At 42.2% G+C, this 18465-nt stretch overlaps 1 protein-coding gene across 7 annotated transcripts in view; it reads right to left on the bottom strand.

Annotated features, from left to right (window-relative positions):
• Window positions 1-934: 934 nt before the first annotated feature.
• The window catches only part of LOC146961448 (rho-associated protein kinase 2-like), a 34242-nt gene continuing 16711 nt past the window's right edge, over window positions 935-18465 (bottom strand). Inside the window, exons 10-35 of one of the 7 annotated variants that reach the window (XM_085771064.1) lie at window positions 17859-17949; window positions 17694-17773; window positions 17050-17098; window positions 16813-16948; window positions 15774-15865; window positions 15072-15318; window positions 13644-13750; window positions 13066-13225; window positions 12449-12609; window positions 11375-11559; window positions 11101-11170; window positions 10788-10891; window positions 10167-10353; window positions 8768-8861; window positions 8421-8515; window positions 7963-8154; window positions 7010-7178; window positions 6555-6770; window positions 5892-5959; window positions 5678-5766; window positions 4807-4885; window positions 4314-4581; window positions 3374-3653; window positions 2537-2627; window positions 2202-2305; window positions 935-1578 (exon numbers count right to left, since the gene is read on the bottom strand). In XM_085771064.1, coding sequence (XP_085627190.1) covers window positions 2594-2627; window positions 3374-3653; window positions 4314-4581; window positions 4807-4885; window positions 5678-5766; window positions 5892-5959; window positions 6555-6770; window positions 7010-7178; window positions 7963-8154; window positions 8421-8515; window positions 8768-8861; window positions 10167-10353; window positions 10788-10891; window positions 11101-11170; window positions 11375-11559; window positions 12449-12609; window positions 13066-13225; window positions 13644-13750; window positions 15072-15318; window positions 15774-15865; window positions 16813-16948; window positions 17050-17098; window positions 17694-17773; window positions 17859-17949 — 3253 coding nt within the window. In that variant the 3' untranslated portion in view covers window positions 935-1578; window positions 2202-2305; window positions 2537-2593. The remainder of the gene's footprint in view (window positions 1579-2201; window positions 2306-2536; window positions 2628-3373; window positions 3654-4313; window positions 4582-4806; window positions 4886-5677; window positions 5767-5891; window positions 5960-6554; window positions 6771-7009; window positions 7179-7962; window positions 8155-8420; window positions 8516-8767; window positions 8862-10166; window positions 10354-10787; window positions 10892-11100; window positions 11171-11374; window positions 11560-12448; window positions 12610-13065; window positions 13226-13643; window positions 13751-15071; window positions 15319-15773; window positions 15866-16812; window positions 16949-17049; window positions 17099-17693; window positions 17774-17858; window positions 17950-18465) is intronic. The other 6 variants (XM_085771063.1, XM_085771062.1, XM_085771065.1 and 3 more) reach the window with 6 other exon arrangements.

Here is an 18465-nt window from a genome sequence, read left to right as displayed (position 1 = left end):
TGATTAAATAGGCTACTGTCAAGGGGATCTGAGTAAAAGGTAAGTCAATCTACATGCAGGCACAAAACAATATAGCCGAGTTACTGTTTGCAGTAATGTCATGTTTTTTTCTTGCTTTATGAGAAGGTAAAAAAATAAAATAAAAAGCACCAAACTTTATAGATTCTGTGGACAAGAATCACCGCCATAAGATGACACACCTCTCAGACCTAAACACCTCATTAGCCTAATTAGCTGGCCACACCTGAAGCCACAAATGGACCACAACCCTCTCTCTCCTCCCCCTTCACTTTCTCAGACAGCAAGGTGGTAGTAGCCTGCCTCAGGTGAAAGCAGCCACAAACACACAGTATTTACATGTAAGCTACACAACTGACTTGAGGTACCCTGGTAGCCTACTGTAGCCTACAGGAGAACCAACAAAAACAAGCTACAACTAAGTTAGCAGCAAGCAAGCTAGTAACAATAGTAGCTACAGTAAGGGCAAGTTAGCAGCCATTATCGTACCTTCTGTAGCTGACGATGAAAACAGGCAGTTAACATAAAATAGACGTGTTACTCACGCATTTAGGGAAAGAAACACCAGTCCCGCGTATTTGGTAGTTCTCCATCGTGGTATAAAAAAAAGTAGTCAAGGGACAGACTCCACTCAGTCCAGAAAAAAACTCTTTCAGACACATTTCAGAAAAAAAAACAAAAAACGTAGTCTCTCCAATGAGGGAAATCCTAGCTCACCTCTTTCACCTGAGAACCCCTAATTGTTCTGCGCATTCTCGAATGTGGGCGGGGCTTGAGAGTAAATTTGGAAGTGGGCGGGGCCAACAGTTTCAACAGTGGGGCTCAATCATGCACAAACATGATAGCAGAACAACTAAGTGAGAAAGGCTAACACAACCCAGTTCTTTTAAATATAAATGAAACATTAATTATTCATTTTCGGGGGAAACAGAATTTATTTGAACTTTTCATGAATTTCAAAAAGAAAACACATAATTTCTGTTCAATTCACATTACTCTGTCTTATTTTGTAAAGTTACTATTTTTGCATAACCAAATACATCCAATCATAAAGAATCCATTGTGAATACGATGTGCTGCAGAGATATACCCATAAAAATAAAACAATCATATACTATGAGCTACACTTTCTATGTATAATACACAGAAACACCTCTTAATCCTATGTACAAATGTCCACACACATGCCTAACACTTCACAAATAGAAATCCAGGTTAGTCACTGCATCTGACAGAACAGTTTTTTGTCATCATAATAAAATAAGGCAGTTTTAATCATAAAGCACTGAGCTGAGATTTTTTTTTGCTTTTTGTTTTCCTTTTTCTTTGGATGTCTCTTTGTAACATGAGGAGTATGTTCATTTTCCTCTTGGTAAATTGACAGTCCCAGTTCTCATGACGACAGCCTATTCAGTGAATCGTTCTGTCCATGATAAGAGCTTTTCTTTCTTTTTTTTCAGTCTAGTTTCTTGTACGAATGACACGTGCAGGCACTTCGTCCAGGCTGCAGTTATTAATCCACAAAGATGAAAATACTCATCTTTTAGCAGCCAGGGTTAACTGTAGAGAAAAAGAGAGAGACAGAAAATGATATGAAAACCTGGGATGCTACTGGGTAGCAACAGAATGACAACACTGCAAAGAAACACTCACACAAAGTCAGCTATTTAGATATTCACACAATGCATGATTAAAATTTGCATAAAAAGCAAACAAATATGGGAATAATCTTAGTCTGTATGTTTACAAGAAGTAAAATATAACACAAATTCACAATTTGGAACATTTTCTGATTTGAATAATTTGGTTGTGCTAAGCTAAGCTAACTAACTGCTGGGTGTAGCTTTACCATAAGAGTATGAGAGTAGTATCATCTAACTCCCACCACCATGAAAGCAAATCTTCCAAATATCCAACTATTACTTAAATATTTTACTTTACAACCATCCACATCCAGATTAATCTCAAACCTGTGTGCTTTTTGTGCACGAAGCATGTGCAGCTAGGAAATTATCCCAACCATCAAACCATTTGTGCGGCAACAATGAAATTTAAACACTGACAACATGATTTTCACTCAACTGCAAATGTGTAAATAGCACAAAAGCATGCCTTTGTCTATATTTAGGCCTCCTACAAACTTCAAACACACACGCACACAACTCATGCAGAGGTCCAGTTACCCTCTGCCCCCCCTCTTTCACTTCTTCAGAAGAACATATCATCATCATCATTATCGACATCATCCAACGACCAACTCCAGTCTTTCAGGCCAAACTCAAGCAATCTGAAACAGTAAGTGTGGAGTTCACAAATGGGGGTCAAAGGTCCTTCAACGATGATCGCATCATCACAGTGTGTTGGGGGGGCGGTGCCATGTACGTTCACCAGGGGGCAGTGTAGAGCTGTGAGTAGTTCACGACTGACTAAATGTTACTCGTTATGGTGAGAGGGGTTAATAGGCACAGCAGTGCAGCGTTACGGCTGGCGGAGCGGCACACAGAGCTCTGCTACTTACAGTCTCCCAGCATGAGAGACGTTAGAAAGGTGGGGTCAGAGGTGAAGAGGTCAGGGGTCAGTGGAGGATGATACGGAGCATGGGGCCAGCGCTGGGGGATGAGAACCAGGTTAGTAACGTTCTTTTTCTAATGTTTGGTGGGTGCCGTGTGCTACTCAATTAGGGGGCTATTGATGCAGAGTGAGGGGGCCACGTCAGGGCAGTTGCTGCATACAGCGTTAAAGCACAGGCTGGGTAGAGGCATCCTGTGTAAAGCCAGATGTCCTGTAGCTGTGGCCAAATTCAGCTTAACAGAGAAAAGTCAACAGGAACAACCATAAGAAAGGCTTTTTGTTTGGAGTTTGACTGAAAAGCATACAGATATTTTTGTAAGCTTTAGCTCAGAGTTTTTTGCTCCAGCGCTTCCAGTGAAAGGAGAAGAAAATAATTAGTAGAAAACACAAATGAACTGTCCAGCAAATTTCTAAAATTAAATTATCACTTTAATTAATTCAAATAGAAAGTGTACAAAGAAAAAACCAAACTGATTAATCTAATACATCTGTGACGTTCTGACCTTTTGTCGTTATTGGATTTCATTTTCAAAAGGCCAAAGCTGTACTTGTTTATTTTGAAGCATCTATTCAGAGTATGGGCAGCTTTTTTTTTCTTAATATTGCTCCCTTAAAAAAAACTATTTTGTGGTTCTATTAAAATCTGGAAAAAACAAGCTTTTCATCATCAGTGTGACCCTGGTAACAAGATGGCCAAATAAAATGTAAAAAGTCATTATAGTGAAGCAAAAATACAGAAAAGTTTTAAAGTCTGTATAGCTATACTGTATAGTGCTCTGCTAACCTGGTCTTCCCCGATGACTGTTGCGTTCTGCCGGGCTGGATCTTTATGGCTCCACGGTGGGTGGACAGGCGAGGCGAACCTCTGGGTGAAGGTCGCGGCGACAGTTTTGGAGAGGAACGCGACGTTGCTTCAGGTGGGTGGTTCTGCGCTGAGGAGGGAGGGCTCATCGTTGGAGGTTTCCTCGGGATGCGTTTGAGGAGGTGACTGACCCAACGCTGCTGCTCCTCCTGAGAGCTGGTCAGCAGAAGCAGATCTTTGGCGAGGGACATGTCATAGTTCACTGTTGAAGAGAGCAGATCAGAAATAATCAGTGTGCAATCCAGACACATAAATACACATTAGAAAACGGAAAGGTGAAATCCGGCAATCTGATTGGTTGTTAACCGTGGTATAATGAGCATATACCACGGCTACTATTCTAAAGCCTTATCACAGCGTAGGCTATCACTCTGCGTCAGACACGTATGACTGGTATGTATGAATGGAAGTTGTTGTCATGTATCCATGACAATGGACTGTTGCAGTCCGTAGCAAAAGATAGTTGATGTTTTTACGATGTTAAAAAACGGACTAAATTAGTTGAATTCACATGTTAAAGGTTAACTTTCACCTCCGGGGAGGGTTAACAATGGTAGAGTGGATTGAGCAGTGACTTTCACCTGAAAAAAAAAGCGGAGGAAAAGACGTCATGCAGAGCTAACTTGGAGCTAACGTCTGGAGAGGTGGGACAATTTTTTCACAGTGAGGCTATTTTATTGGATAATATTTCTCGTTGAATAAAACTACATGAAATTGATTGCGTATTCGTCTTTCATATTGTCATAATTGGTAACCGTTCGAGTCGTGCCGAACAACGCCCCTTAGCCGTGGTATAATGAGCATATACCACGGCCTGTCGTGATATTGCTTAAATATCTACTCCAAAAGAAACAACACTGACCTCTGCAGGGAACGATAACCTCCTCCTTCCTGTCCAGATGGTCTTTGTGGCACTTGGTGTGGCAGCGGCGGCACTCGAGGGCCGGCGGCGGCTTGAAGACGTGCCACAGCGGCCGAGTGCAGGCCTCACAGCTGGACGGGAAGTGATAGAGAGTGAGGATGAACTCGTGGCCCTTGTGGCTGATGTAGGAGGCGCGGTCACCGAACGGCGTTGGCTCCACTACGACCTCTTGGTCCCGCTTGCTCTCACCTTCATTGGCATAAAGGATCTAGAGAGAGAGAGAGAGAAGAAAGAGAATGCAACTTTACTGAAGATTTACTGATAGCAGACGGTTAATCATCATCATTTATATCATATCATCGTTATGTAAGCTGCTGGACGATCTGAATTTCCCTCCAAGGGATTAATAAAGTATTTTCTATTCTGTTCTATTTTAATAAAAGGAGGGAGAAGGGAGAGAAAGAAGGGAGGAGGGAAGGTTGATGCACATTACCTGAAATATCCTTGGAATTTCTTTGGCATCTGCACGATACACATCAGTGTGAGTGACAGGTCGGACATGGAACAGCTTACTGTAGGAGGAAGAGAGAAGCTTTAAGTCTTGGGATCACCAAGGATAATAAGTCATTATTAGTCTACTATAGGTATAGATTGATTTAAATTCTTATAACCTAAGCAAATGACTTAAAAATGGCACAATGTTTCAGTTACATGAGTTTCAAATCATTCTCCATCCTTTCCCTATTGCCTATTGATTAGTATACATCTTAAATCCCAATGTTACTTTAAAGCAGAAGTAAGTGATATATTTGTGTTAATATAAGTCTTAAATAGTTATATCTTCCGACAGCAATCACTTACATAGAGTGTTTGGACGGAAACACGGGTCTCTCAGTCACTCTGCTCTGCTCTGAGCCGAGGAGAAAACATTTATCGTATCCTACAGTTTTTATCCAATGAGGAGAGAGAACGGCATGCAGGGCTGTGTGTGCAGCCAAGGAACGCCGTGAATGTGGTGACATAGGGACGAGGACTGTTATGGTGCGTTCAAGGAAACTCGTATTTTTCCGACCGTGAAGTGGTACCAGTTCGATCTGGTACAAGTTCACCGGTCGGAAGTTACGAGTGGCCGTTATAGTGACTTTCACCGGTAAAACAGGTCGGAGAAACACGAGTGGGTTGCCTGAAACGCTACAAAGTCGTAAGTTGTGACTTGAAGCTGTAATTTACGATTTCAAAAGCCTGCCTGGAACGCAGCATTAGCGAAAACGACCGGACCACTTACTTCTGCTTTAACTTTTTAGAGTTTATTATACACTAAATAGTGACTGAGGGAAGGGAACACATGTTGTGCAGCAACTCACTCGATGTCCAGGGTCATGAAGGGGTTGGCCTGCTCTCGGTCCTGCTCACTGTTATAGAACAGGATCTTTTTACTGCTCACCACAACATACTGTAAAGGAAACAGAAAACATGGACAAGAACCATCAGAGCGGGAAGTGACTCAACTGCAGCGGTGACTACTAACAAAACAAATCTGTAGGTAGGAGAAAAAAACACGGTGGTGGGTTCCCTTACTTTTCTGTCCCAGCCAAAGCGCTTTGTGTTCTTGGTGGGAAGTGAAATCCAACCCTCCAGCCTGGCGTCTGGTTCAGAAGAGAGAAAACAGGAAGATGTGAACACAATGAGGAAAACGGCCTTTAATCATGTGAAGCACTTAAAAGAACACCTTGACATGTTTCAGCTTAAGTGGCATCGATCGGAGAGGAAATGATTCCTCGCCAAAGCCAAAGGCGCAAGTCAGCAAGCTCCGCTCTTTGTTTCTAATAAACAGTAACAGACTATTTAGTGGGAAACTACACGGCTGGTGAGTAATAACCTTGACAAATGTGGGTGTAGTGAACTTAAAGAACACACAGCTTAAAGCAAAACTTCAAAAACTTCACTTGCAAACTTCTCTCCCACATTTTTTACAGTGGAATACATTTCAACAAAGCAGGGCAGCATCAAGCTGTGAGTATTTTCGTGTCCAGTGAACATTAAAAAGGATTAGAGCACAGCAGAGACGGAGTCAACACAGTAGAGTGGATTAGCTGCAGGGCAGAACCAGGGCTGGGGTTATTTCTTTCTTTCAAAACAAGAGTGAATAAAGATGAATATATTGTTTTTGCAAAATTGTTATGAAACATTCTGAGGCGAACTGCGGCTTCAGATGTCTGTCTCCACTCCATGCAGTTTCACCTGCAGGTTCGGGCTCAGGGGACGGCTGGTAGGTGAGAGCCAGGGGGCGGCGGCCCTGCTCCACCTGCCCGTCATATTCTTCTTCATCCTCAGAGTCAGAGTCAAAGAGAGGGCGAGCCGAGCGGAGGTTAGGTCGTGTGTCGATGCAGACAGATTTGTGAGTGCGCTGGTAGGTGAAGGACATGGATTCTGAGGTGTGAGAGTGAGTAATGCGAACTGGGAGGAGGAAAGGGAAGAAAAAAGGGATAAAAAAAAAGAAGAAGGAAGAGGTGAAACACAATTGGTCTGGAAGAGAAAGAGACTCGATGTGAAAACAAAGGAAATTGCAAGAAATCAAGGAGAGAGACAGAGGAAAGAGGAAGCAGAAAGTCTAACTGTGTTTGTGGATCTTGTTGTGGCTGGATCAGTGTGAGGATGATGATAACGATGATGAGTGTGAGATTGAGCGTCTATACCTGGGTATCCTTCGCCCCCGTCCAGGTCGTTGCCGCTGCTGATGCTGGTGGAGTCGAGAGAGTGAACGCTGAGGGAGGTGAGCTGGCACCGGAGCTGCTCCAGGTCGCTGTCCTTACTGTCCAACGCCATCTGGAGCTCCAAACGCCCCTGGTTCTCCTCTGCTATCAGCTGATCGACCACATGAAAACAACTTTCAACTGGAGTTCAAGATCAGCTTTGCTTTTATTTCTTTTTTTCCTCTAGCATTTTGGCTTTATTTTGATAGGACAGAAAAATTAGAGTCAGGGAAACAGAGGGCAGATGACATGCAACAAAGGGCTGCAGGCCGTATTCACATTGAAAAAGACTTCGGTCGAAACGTCTGTGCCTTTCCTGTCCTGAATTAAAGAATCGTCAAAGGGATATTTTGAGTGTGCTGGCTGTTTGCTCCCCTTCTGTCCGTATTTGAACCCATGGCTGCTGCAATTAGGGCCTATACAATTAAAATTAGCAAAAACCTATAATTACAACTTAATGCGAAAACAAATCTTTCTTAAATCTTGTAACCAGAGATGGGAAGTTGCAATTACTGTGTAATCTTAACAATTTCATATTTGAATTAACAAATACAGAATTATGGGATATTAACTGATTAATCAGAACAGGTTTTAACTAGAGGCAACAATCATACTGCACTGTATGGATAAAGAGTGCTTGTATTTTGGCTTATATTATACTTTTAAAGCGTTAAATATAATCTCAAGTGCTGAAAAAAGTAATTTATGACTTGCTGGCTGTGATGTACTGACTCATGGTTTTAGAAATTAAATCATCGCAGCTATATCCTGCTACATAATCAGAGTTTTAATTAAGAATAAAAAGTCAGCTTCCCTCAGTATCTCACAGAAATACTTTTTTTTTTTTTTTTTTTTTAATGTATGGGTATATATTTGAGGTGCGTGGGTGTACTGACCGCCTGCATATCCATCATCTCTCTCTGGTATTTGATGATGGTGCTGTTGAGCTTCTCCTTCTCCGCTCTCAGCTCCAGCTGCAGCTTCCTGTTCTCCTTCTCCTTCCTGTGCACCTCGGTGTCGGTGCCCCGGTGGCCTCCCCGTCCCGTCTCCCTCCTCCGGGCCATCACCTCCGCCAGCTTGTTGATAGCCTGAGCAGCACAGAGCACAAATAAACAGCTTTACAACACACATCTTTGAATTTAGCTTCTATACACATACACACATACACCTGCAGGAATATCAATGTTGCTGCGAGACAGATTTTTATACTTTTGCCCAGAGTTCAACACAAGCTTATGGCTGATGATGATGTGACACAACTGATCTCTGTGAAAAAAAAGATATATTTAAAAGTGTAAAAGCATAAAAAAAAATATCCCAGGCTTTCTAGACCTGCGTGGGCGCCCAGACACACCTGAATTTTTAGTGTCCTTTCATTCTGCAGCTGCTTTTCAAAGGACACTTTGACTGCGTTCATCTGCTTCTCCTCCTCCTTGGCCCTCTGGAGCTCTGTATAAATAGCAAGAGATAGATGTCAATTCAGGGCTTATATACAGTTTAACTTTCCATAAGTTTTTCAGAAGTAATCCATAACTTACAGACACAAACGTCTACTTTTATTTCCCCTCATAAGCCTTCTCCTCATAAATCACAAAGATATGCAAGACAGCTTTTCCACACATTCTCCAGGACAGAGTGAAATGTCGTTTCTGTAAGAAAACCTGCTCTCGGCGACACTCATTAACTCAAAGCGACACTCACGTTGCTGCATGTCTTTCAGCTGGTTGTTGAGCTCCTCTTTCTCGCTGGCCAGGTTGCCGACATCCACAGTCAGAGTGCGATTGGACTCTTCCAGCTGTTGAAGGGGGCGACAGGACAGAGGTGAGTCTCAACCCTACGAACACTAATACGACGAAGGCAAACTTTACATACGGAGCACATTTCAAAAAGGGCTTTATAGGAAGAAGAGACTGAAAGGATGTTAACTTTATTTTTATTTTTCATAACTGGACTGAACAGACTGAAGATGGCTGTGTAGGCCGAAACGTTTTTGTCTTACTTATTTTTGTTTCTTTATTTTATTTTATCACCATGGTTGTACTTTTTTGTTGTTTGATTGACCATTAAATCTTTGTTGCATCCGTTAATCTCTGGTGGACATTGCCATTTTTGATCAGTCTGCGAGACTTTTCCTCCTGTTGCTCCATAACTGGGCCACCAGCTAAAGAAAATTAAAGCAGAAGTAAATGATTCAGTCATTTTGGCTAACTTCCTGTCAGCCGATGGAGTTAGCAGTCCCCGCCCTCGTCCCTACGTCACCACATTCACGCGCATCCCTTGGCTGCACACACAGATAAGAGAGGACTGCCCCTTTATGCCGCACTCTCTCCTCATTGGATAAAGGTTGTAGGATACAAGGAAAGTTTTCTCCTCGGCTTACAGCAGAGCAGAGTGACTGACAGACCCGTGTTTCAGACCAAACACTCGATGTAAGTGATTGCTTTTGGAAGACAGAACTATTTAAGACTTATATTAACACAAACATTCTGCTTACTTCTGCTTTAACTACTTGAGCTTTTAACCGCTGGTCACGCTTCCTGTGAGCAATGTTTTCATCAGCAGGTCAAGTATTGTTTGTATCTTTTGCCTTTTCTTGTTGCCTCTTTGATGCTGTTCCACTGGCTGACAGTTGGTGGCAGTAACGTGCCAAGAAATGAAGCAATGTGCCAAATAAAGGCAGTGAAGAAGATGCAAACAACAAAGGCTGAAATTAAAACTGAAAGTTTCAAGCAATACATAAAATACTCAAATATTTTATGAGGGGCGGCCCTGTGGTGCAGTGGTTAGCGCTATCGCCTCACGGAAAGAAGGGTTTTGTGTTCAGTCCTTCCCAAAGACATGCGCACTAGCTTAAGGTGGATGTAGTAGTTAGTCTCTACATGTCAGCACAGATGAGCGGCATGAGGAAGGACATTTGCAGAACCGACTACGGGAAGAGGTTTCCTTTTTTTTTATAATGAGGTTTCCTTTTTTTTTTTTATTTATAATATCTTTTTATTGAGAGTTTTTTTTTTGATGGGGTTATACATTTAGTTTCGAAGAGAAAAGACAGGGAGTATCTTGTACAGCTCCAAAATACAGGAAGAGGTTTCCATCTCACCGAGCTGATGGTGGCCTCCTTGTCGCCGAGCTCCTGCTTGTGTCTGGCCATCATGTCTTTGATCTCCAGCTCCTTCATGATCTTCTCCTTCTCCAGGTCGGAGTACTGCTCCTCGGCGATGGAGCGTGCCAGCTGCTCAGAGTCCGCCTTGGTCAGACTGGCCTCCAGCTGCGCTGCCAGAGAGTCCCTGTGGAGAGGAGGAACCGTTATCACCGTCTTATTAACTGCACAAATCTTTGATCTATGAAATAAAATCCCTGCTGTCAGGAACAGACGGCCTGATATTTATAAGTATTCTAATTATCCTCTTTTTAAATGCACAGTTTTAAAGCATTTTTTGTGTCTTAGGCTGTTCCCAATTTTATTCTATCTCATTTCATATTGCTGTCTTCACATCTCTGTGTCCCTCATTGGATTGAAGCTCTTCTTTTTGCTTTGCTTTTCATCTTTTCTTTGTTTTTCATCCTTTAAAAAAAAGGGAGCATCTTGTGTATTTTCCCATTCATGACAGAATTGGATCAAGTAAAATCAGATGCGTCGGGGTAGCTAGTTCAGCTTCCACACAATTCAGGTCATTTCAGTGCTTGGTGTTTTCATGTTTCCAGACTCGATCACAGTTACCTCTCCTCCTGATACTCCGCCAGTCGCTGCTGTGCCTCTTTGTACAGCTTGTTTCTCTCGTCGCACTCGTCCTTCAGCTCACGGATCTGTGTCTTGTAAAGCGTCTTGGAGGAGGACGACAGACAGATTCAGACAGTTTTATATCACTATAGATACAAGCAAGGAGTGAAGCCAAATACTGGACTGTTACAATTTTTTTTTCTCCTGCTACACTGACTAATCCATGCTCAGTTTCAAACATTTGGCTGTCACTGCTGTTTGTGCAGAAAAAAATTAAGATATAATATTGGTAAAAAAAATTAAAAAAAATTACCGTGAAATACTGCTCTGCCTCCAATTGGTCCTTCAGCTCCTTCAGCTGGCTGTCGGCCTCTTGCTTCTCCCTGGATCAGCACCAAAAACCTGTCAGTCGTCGCTCTGAGCCAACTGAGCTACCGAGCCAAAACACTCTCCTCAAATCAGACACGATGAATTAGATTCTCCAGCAATATTAAAATATTAACAACTGCCACCGCTCTGTGTGTGTCTACAGTGTACTGTGCACGATGTTCAGTATATTACTCTGTGTGTGTGACTGTGTGTTTGACCTGCGTAGCTCCTGGCTCTGCTTCTCCAGGATCTGCTTCATGTCCAGCAGGTGGTTGAGCTCCTGTTTGAGCTGTTTCTCGGAGGAGCGAAGCACAGACACCTGCTGGTTCTGCATCTTCAGTTCACTCTGGCTCAGGCTCCGCTTGTGGATCTCCTGCTCCAGACGTAAGCTCAGGTTCTTCACCTGCACAAACACACACACATACATACACGAGGATTTCAGTGGGCGCACTAACTGACAGTCACACAGGACATATGTGGTGGAACATTTTCTAATCCTCCTCTTGCACATTTTTTTGTCTATAAAAAGATTAAAAACACAGAAAATACACATTAACAGATCCCAGAAGTTTCATCCTGTTATTTCCTATTTTGCATGAACACCAGGAAACACACCTAAGGACAGTTTTGACAAAAGGAAATGTGCTGCAAATCAAAATAGAGGTGCAAGCCCTTTCCTGCATGTCATTCCCCCTCTCTGCCTCCCCATTTCCTGTCTCTCTCTTGACTGTGCTATCAATTAAAGGCAATAAAAAGCCCCAAAAATGTATACTAAAAAAAGTAGAAGTTCTGACAACAAATAACTAAAAAAAAAGAAAAGTAATTGCTAGATTTACAGTGGGGAAAATAAGTATTTGATCCCCTGCTGCCCTTTGCCCTTATTTCCCTTTATCAAATGTTAATCAATTTATGATTATATTATTTCTATATTATATTATATTATATTATATTATATTATATTATATTATATTATATTATATTATATTATATTATATTATATTATATTATATTATATATATATTTTTTTGATATTCTATTCTGTTTTGCCCTTATTTCAATTGTTCAAATGTAAATTAATTTATAATCTTTTTTTCATGATTATATTATTTCTGGATTTTTTGTTGACATTCTGTGTCTTTCTGTTAAAATAAACTTAGACCTTCCATTTCCTTGTGGGGGGAGCAAACTAACAAAATCAGCAGGGGATCAAATAAATATTTTCCCCACTGTATATTGATTGATGATACTGTAGGTAAGTACTGTGTGTGAAGTGTTTGACCTTCTCTACACACCTCCTCACAAAGTTTCTCCTTCTGTGCCCGCATCTCATCCATCTTGTGCTGCGTCTGCTTGTAGTCACAGTCCAGCATGGAGTGCTCCTTCTCCAGCTGCAGCAGCCGGCCGTCCACCTGCAGCTTCAAGCCGCGCTCCTCCTGCAGGGTGCTCTCCACCTCTGAAACGACCAGGAAAAACCCATCAGGAGGAAAATCTATGATGCACTTGATACGGCTGGTATTGACAAAACAATTTGCGCCTCTCTTTGTGCCTGCTGGGGGCCACCGGATAAATGGAAGGGTGAGAGAAGGGCAATCTGAGAACGATATTTGAAGGCCAGCCTCTTATAGTTTTCTGTCAGACCAGAATTATTTTCAAAAGCTGCTTGTCGAAGGTGTCCTCATCCATCAGCCCTTCCCTTCCAATGGCTGTTTTATTTCTGCTCCGACCTTTTTGACTTCCCTGACTGATAAAACAATCTTCCTCCCTCCTTTTTAATCATCTTAATATCTCTGTCTGAGGTGAGGTGATTGTGAGTAAATTAACTTTAAACTGCCATGCAACCATATGCCGAAGCTCTGTCTCATCTATCCCGTCGGTCATGTTTGACTCTTCCGTCCTCCAGCTCACTCACCTTTTAAGGCCTCAGACTTTGCCTCCTCGATGGATTGGTAGATGGTGTTTTTATCGGCGAGCTTGGCTTTGGTGGCTTTGTGTTCAACCTCCTCCTGCTCCAGACTCTGCTGGAGCGACTTCAGCTTGAACGTCAGGTTGATCTCTTGGTTGCTCTTTTCCTACAGTGGGTCACAAACAGATAGATTATACGTTTCAGATAGATCTAGCGTTTCCAATTGTCTTAAATGGGAATATTTTAAGAAAATGTCAAATGTCGGATTTTAACAGTTCACACTGGAGATAGATAGATAGATAGATAGATAGATAGATAGATAGATAGATAGATAGATAGATAGATAGATAGATAGATAGATAGATAGATAGATAGATAGATAGATAGATAGATAGATAGATAGATAGATAGATAGATAGATAGATAGATAGATAGATAGATAGATGCCCTTCACACAATAAAAACACACCATAGAATCAAAGTTAAATAATAAAACAAGCTAAAATAATGTACTTCTAGTTGCAGCACAAAATAGGTGCGCAATAGAAAGGGAAAAAATGCACAAAATAAAAATGACAACCGACCTTCTCCAGGTCATTGAGCTTCTCTTGCAGCTGCTTCTTCTCAGACTGGACCTCGGAGCGAGACGACTTCAGCTCTTTCACCTCGTCCTCCAGGCCGGAGATACGTCCTGGTGAACGGAGAACATACCAAAATAAGAGCACAGCACAGGAAAAGAGTTTGTAGCTTGTGCTGGATGCCAGAGTGAGGACGTGTGTGAATGTTTCAGCTTCAAAACAGACACGATCTTAAGGTGAGACATTACCTAGGGCTCCTGCCTGCTACTATACATAGTTTATTTTCCCTTTGACTAAACTCCACCCACGTGAAGGTTTTTACCATGAGGCATCGCAGCAAAAACAGGCAGCGCCGTTGTTTCGATGCGTCCCCTCTGACCTCAGCCACTGGCCTCTCTGCGAGGACGGAGCGTGTTTAACTTTCCAAACAGCGACTCACAAGAGGCGCTGGCTTTGGGTCCGGCTTTGGCTTTTTAACAGCCTCTTGCTTCACTCTCCGCCTTATTGAACAGATATTTCCACCTATGATCGGATATTTCCCAAAGTCTGGTCCAAAACAACAATTCACACGTAGCACATGTGCAGCCTCCAGCTCCCAGTTGTGTAACACCATTTTTTTTTTTCCCCCTCCTGCTACTGAGGAGATGTTTCTCGGCTGCTGCTGCTGCTGCACTGAAAGATCCCGGCTCGATTTCCTTCAGTTATGGCAGTGAATTAACCTTTTGTGCTGCTGAATTCTAACACTACTAACCTTATAAAAATGTTAATAGGCACATTAAAGTTTGGAACGTGAAAGACTTTTAAATAAAGGTTGGCTGTTTTTTTTTTAGCAAAGTGGTGATTATTGCACTAAAACTGTGCTTTTTCTTTTTATTGTTAATTTCCAACCACAGTGTGAATAAACCATATAACATTTGCTTGTGTTTAGCAGTTAGTTAAAGATGCTACGCTTTTATAACAGCAGTGCAGGACTCATAATAACATCAGTAAACCGACAGCGTTGTCCATTACATAGCGAGTAGGGATCATCATAGACCAAGTGAAGCTGCAGCAGTAAAATCTGTGACTAATTAACTCAACAACTGTGTTTTATTGCTCACGATCTGAACTCTTTTCACTTGCAAGATGAAGTATTTTTCTCTTTTCATGTGCTTATAGCTGAGCTCTTTTTAAGAATTTTTAACTTTATCTATTTTCTTTTCTTTTACTTTTTTATTCTTCTTTGCTCCTGCTTTTAACTGTGTTTTTTTGTTTTGTTTTTATGCTGTTATTTAAAAAAAAAAGTTTTGTCTTAAAGACACATTGAGTTGCCTTGGTATGAAATGCGCTATATAAATAAAGATGCCTTGCCTTGCCTTGCCTATTTTCTTCTCCCTGGTTCCACAGTCTTGAACACCCTTTATTATCAACATCCAATAGACAACGATGCCTCACCCTGCAGGTCGGTAATAGTTTCCGTCCCCAGGTTGTAGGCTCTGGTCTCCTCCTCCAGCTTGGACTGCAGCCCCATCAGCTGCTTCTCCAGCTCCATCTTGCTGTTTTCCAGCTGGCTGCACTTTTCCTGCATCTCCCTGAGGCTCACCTCCAGGCTCTGGACCTGTTTCTGCACCTCTCCTTGACTCTTCTTCAGCCGCGCCGCCGCATCCCGCTCGGCCTTGAGCTCAGTGTTGGCATCCTCCAGCTTTTTTTCGGATGAGAGACAAGATGCGTTACTGTCACTGTCCTGTCATTTCTGTCTTTGTTAATAATGTGTTTGGTTATTTATGATCCACGACGTTGTCTCTTCAGCCACTCTGCAGTTGGCTGACCTCTCCCGGTTATGACACATTGTTTATTTGTTGAAGGAGTTTGTATTGTGTGCACTGTGTTGTATGATTGATAAGAATATCATAAAATAAAAATTGCAACTCATAAAAAAACAAGAGAGGATGCGACTATTCATTCTTCCCTCCAGGAGGCAAAACTGTGTCAGAGCAGCAGTAAAAATTAAAGTAAAAAAAGAGATTTAATGAGAGAAAAGAACAACGAAAGCAGCCGATACACAGCTGATGGATTATCAAATTTGCATGTTTGTTTGTCAGCGGAGGAAAACGAAATATAATCGGCGGAAGAAAGACAAAGTTGTTGCCGCCTTACCTGTTTCTGCAGGTGGATGTTCTTCTCGCTGGATATGTGGGAGTTCTGGCTCTTCTTTCTCAGATCTTCCAGCTGGTCCCTCAGGCTGTTCACTGGCGAATAAATACACACATATAAGAGCTGTGTTGTATTTCATGTAACACAGTCAATGGAGGTATCATCAGCTGCTGCCTCTGTGTTTTGGAGCACTTTGTTTTATCTGGTTTTGCTTGTAATTAGTGTGTTATTATTGCGTTAGGGGAAAGTTTCTTCATTTTTGTACATTTACTTATTTAACCCTCCTGTTGTCCTTCTGGGTCAAATTGACCCAATCTGTTCCTTTCCTCCATCCTTCCTTCTTTACAGTACTTCCTTCCTTCCCTTTGTCCTTACTTCTTCTTCCTTCCTCTTTTGATCCACTTGACCTGATCTGTTCCCTCTCCCTCCATCTTTCTTTCCTTCCCTTTTCCCTCCCTTCTTTCCCTTCTTCCTTCCTTCTTCTTCCTTCCTTGAACGAATCTGTTCCCTCCCTCCATCTTTCTTTCCACAATCCTTTTCCCCTCCCTCCCTTCCTTCCATCCTTTTTGACCCAATTAACCCAATCTGTTCCCTCCCTCCTTCTATCTTTCCTTCCTTTTCCCCTTCCTTCTTTCCTCCCATCTTTCCCTTTATCCTTCCTTTCGTCCTTCCTTCCTTCCTTCCTTCCTTCCTTCCCTTCGTCCTTACTTCTTCCTTCCTTTTTGGCCCAGTTGATCCAATCAGTTCCCTCCCTCCTTCTATCTTTCCTTAGTTTTTCCCTTCCTTCCTTCCTTCCTTCCTTGACCCAGGAGGACAACAGGAGGGTTAACACTCTTTCTTCTTCTCTGCACACACCAAGTCTTCATAACTGTAATAACGACTTGGCAATAAAAGCTTTTCTGATGCTGATGCTGACTCAGGGCTCCCAGGATGTACAGTAAATCACATCAGTTTTGCAATTAAAATATATGATGACAAGCTTTCAAGTCTAATCTTCTACATTTGTTTTTGTACAGTTTGTTTTTTTCCCCCAGGTGCTTACGCTCGTTCTCCAGGCTGCGTTTCCTGTCAGTCTCGATCTCGACCTTGCGCAGGTTCTCGGCGCTCTGATGCTGCAGCAGCGCTCGCTCTCTCTCCAGCTGCCTGAGCGAAGCCTCCACTTTCTGCCTGCTGTTCATCTAATCGGAGAGGGCATCAAAAACCAATGTGAGCGGAACAAACTCAAACACAACTTCACCGTATCAGGCCGGGGTTTGAAATGTATCCATTGCTTACTTACCTCCTTATCTAAGTCTTTGACCAGCTTGTCTAAACGGTTGGTGGCATTTCTGGAGAAAAAAGATTTACAGCTTTATTACTCATTTTTATTCCACAGTTCATTTAATCAGTCATTATTCTGCTATTACCACAAATACAAACTTCAAAGTTTTTCCTTTTTATATGCAACTTCACTACAAAAACTACTCAAAATTTCCAGACCATTCACCAACAGATTGTTCTTTCACTGTGCTGATGGTGGAACATGTGGGAAGTGAATTTTCTTTTCCTTTCTTTTAACATCTCCCATTATCAGAAACTCTGAAACCTTCAGCAGTGTAGGATGAGCGGCCACCCCCTGATGTGGAAAACAATCATTAAATCGATGGCCCCCAACATGAAACTCCCTTTGCTGCCTGATAGAAACTGCCGATCTTATCAGTAATGGCTCGTTTTACTTACAGTAATTACACCAATGTCTCCAAAATGAATTTGGCAGTGATCAATAAAGGCATTTAAACACTGGATATAACTTAGACAGTTGTGTATTTTTCTCCTGATGTTTTTAAACCCAGAGTTTCTATGATAAATTGCCTGACTGTGACACTTTATTTTGATGGAAACACTTTTAAAGCATCATTGTGTTTGTGTGTTATTTGCTCTTACTTGCACTTGTTATCCAGCTCATCTTTGGCCTGCATCTCATGGTCGAGCTGCTCCTCCAGCTGATGAAGCTTTTTCTGCAGCTGCTCACACAGAAGAAAAAAACATATGATCATCTACTGCTCATCATCCCCATCTCTTATCTCCCCGTCAAACAGAGACACTCACCTCTTTCTTACTGTCAGAACAATACTCCTTATCCTCAGAGTTTTCCTTACACTCCTCCGTATCAGAGTCGCTCTTACTTCCCTTCAGCAGCCTGAGAGCGACAGGACAGAGGAGAGCAGCCATGACTGTTTGTGACTTGGGTTCACCTGAGGTGCTTTTTCCAGCCCTGACATCATCCATCCAATAATACCCACCCTTGTCCGAAGATCTACATACAAACGAGTGATTTACAGTATGTTTTATCGCTCAGAGTGAATTCACTGCATGACTTCATGTTCAGTTCGTACTGAACACCTATAAGTTCATGCAGCCGAGCGCAACTATGGAAAAATTAGGCAATAAGGTCTGAAACATCTTTCAGGCTTCTTCTTCTTCGTACATCTGGATGGGTTTACCTTTAGCGAAGCGCTCCAATCCGCACTGTGTGCTGCCAACTGTTCTCCGTGATGGTGGTGGGCATCTATCTCTGGGAATCATTAAACCACCACACGGTTGCACAGTGACCACAGGATCTGAAGCCATTTTACGACCACTTTGAGACCAGTTGTGCCCCTTCAGCATGGTGCGCACAGTTTATAAAAATGGAAATGCACCTATATGTACTTCT

Source organism: Trachurus japonicus, chromosome 24 (genome assembly GCF_045865225.1).
Source record: "Trachurus japonicus isolate A0001 chromosome 24, Traja_1.0".
NCBI lineage: Eukaryota > Metazoa > Chordata > Actinopteri > Carangiformes > Carangidae > Trachurus > Trachurus japonicus.
Note: the sequence above shows the minus strand (reverse complement) of the source record. Positions and strands in the feature narration are given on the sequence as shown.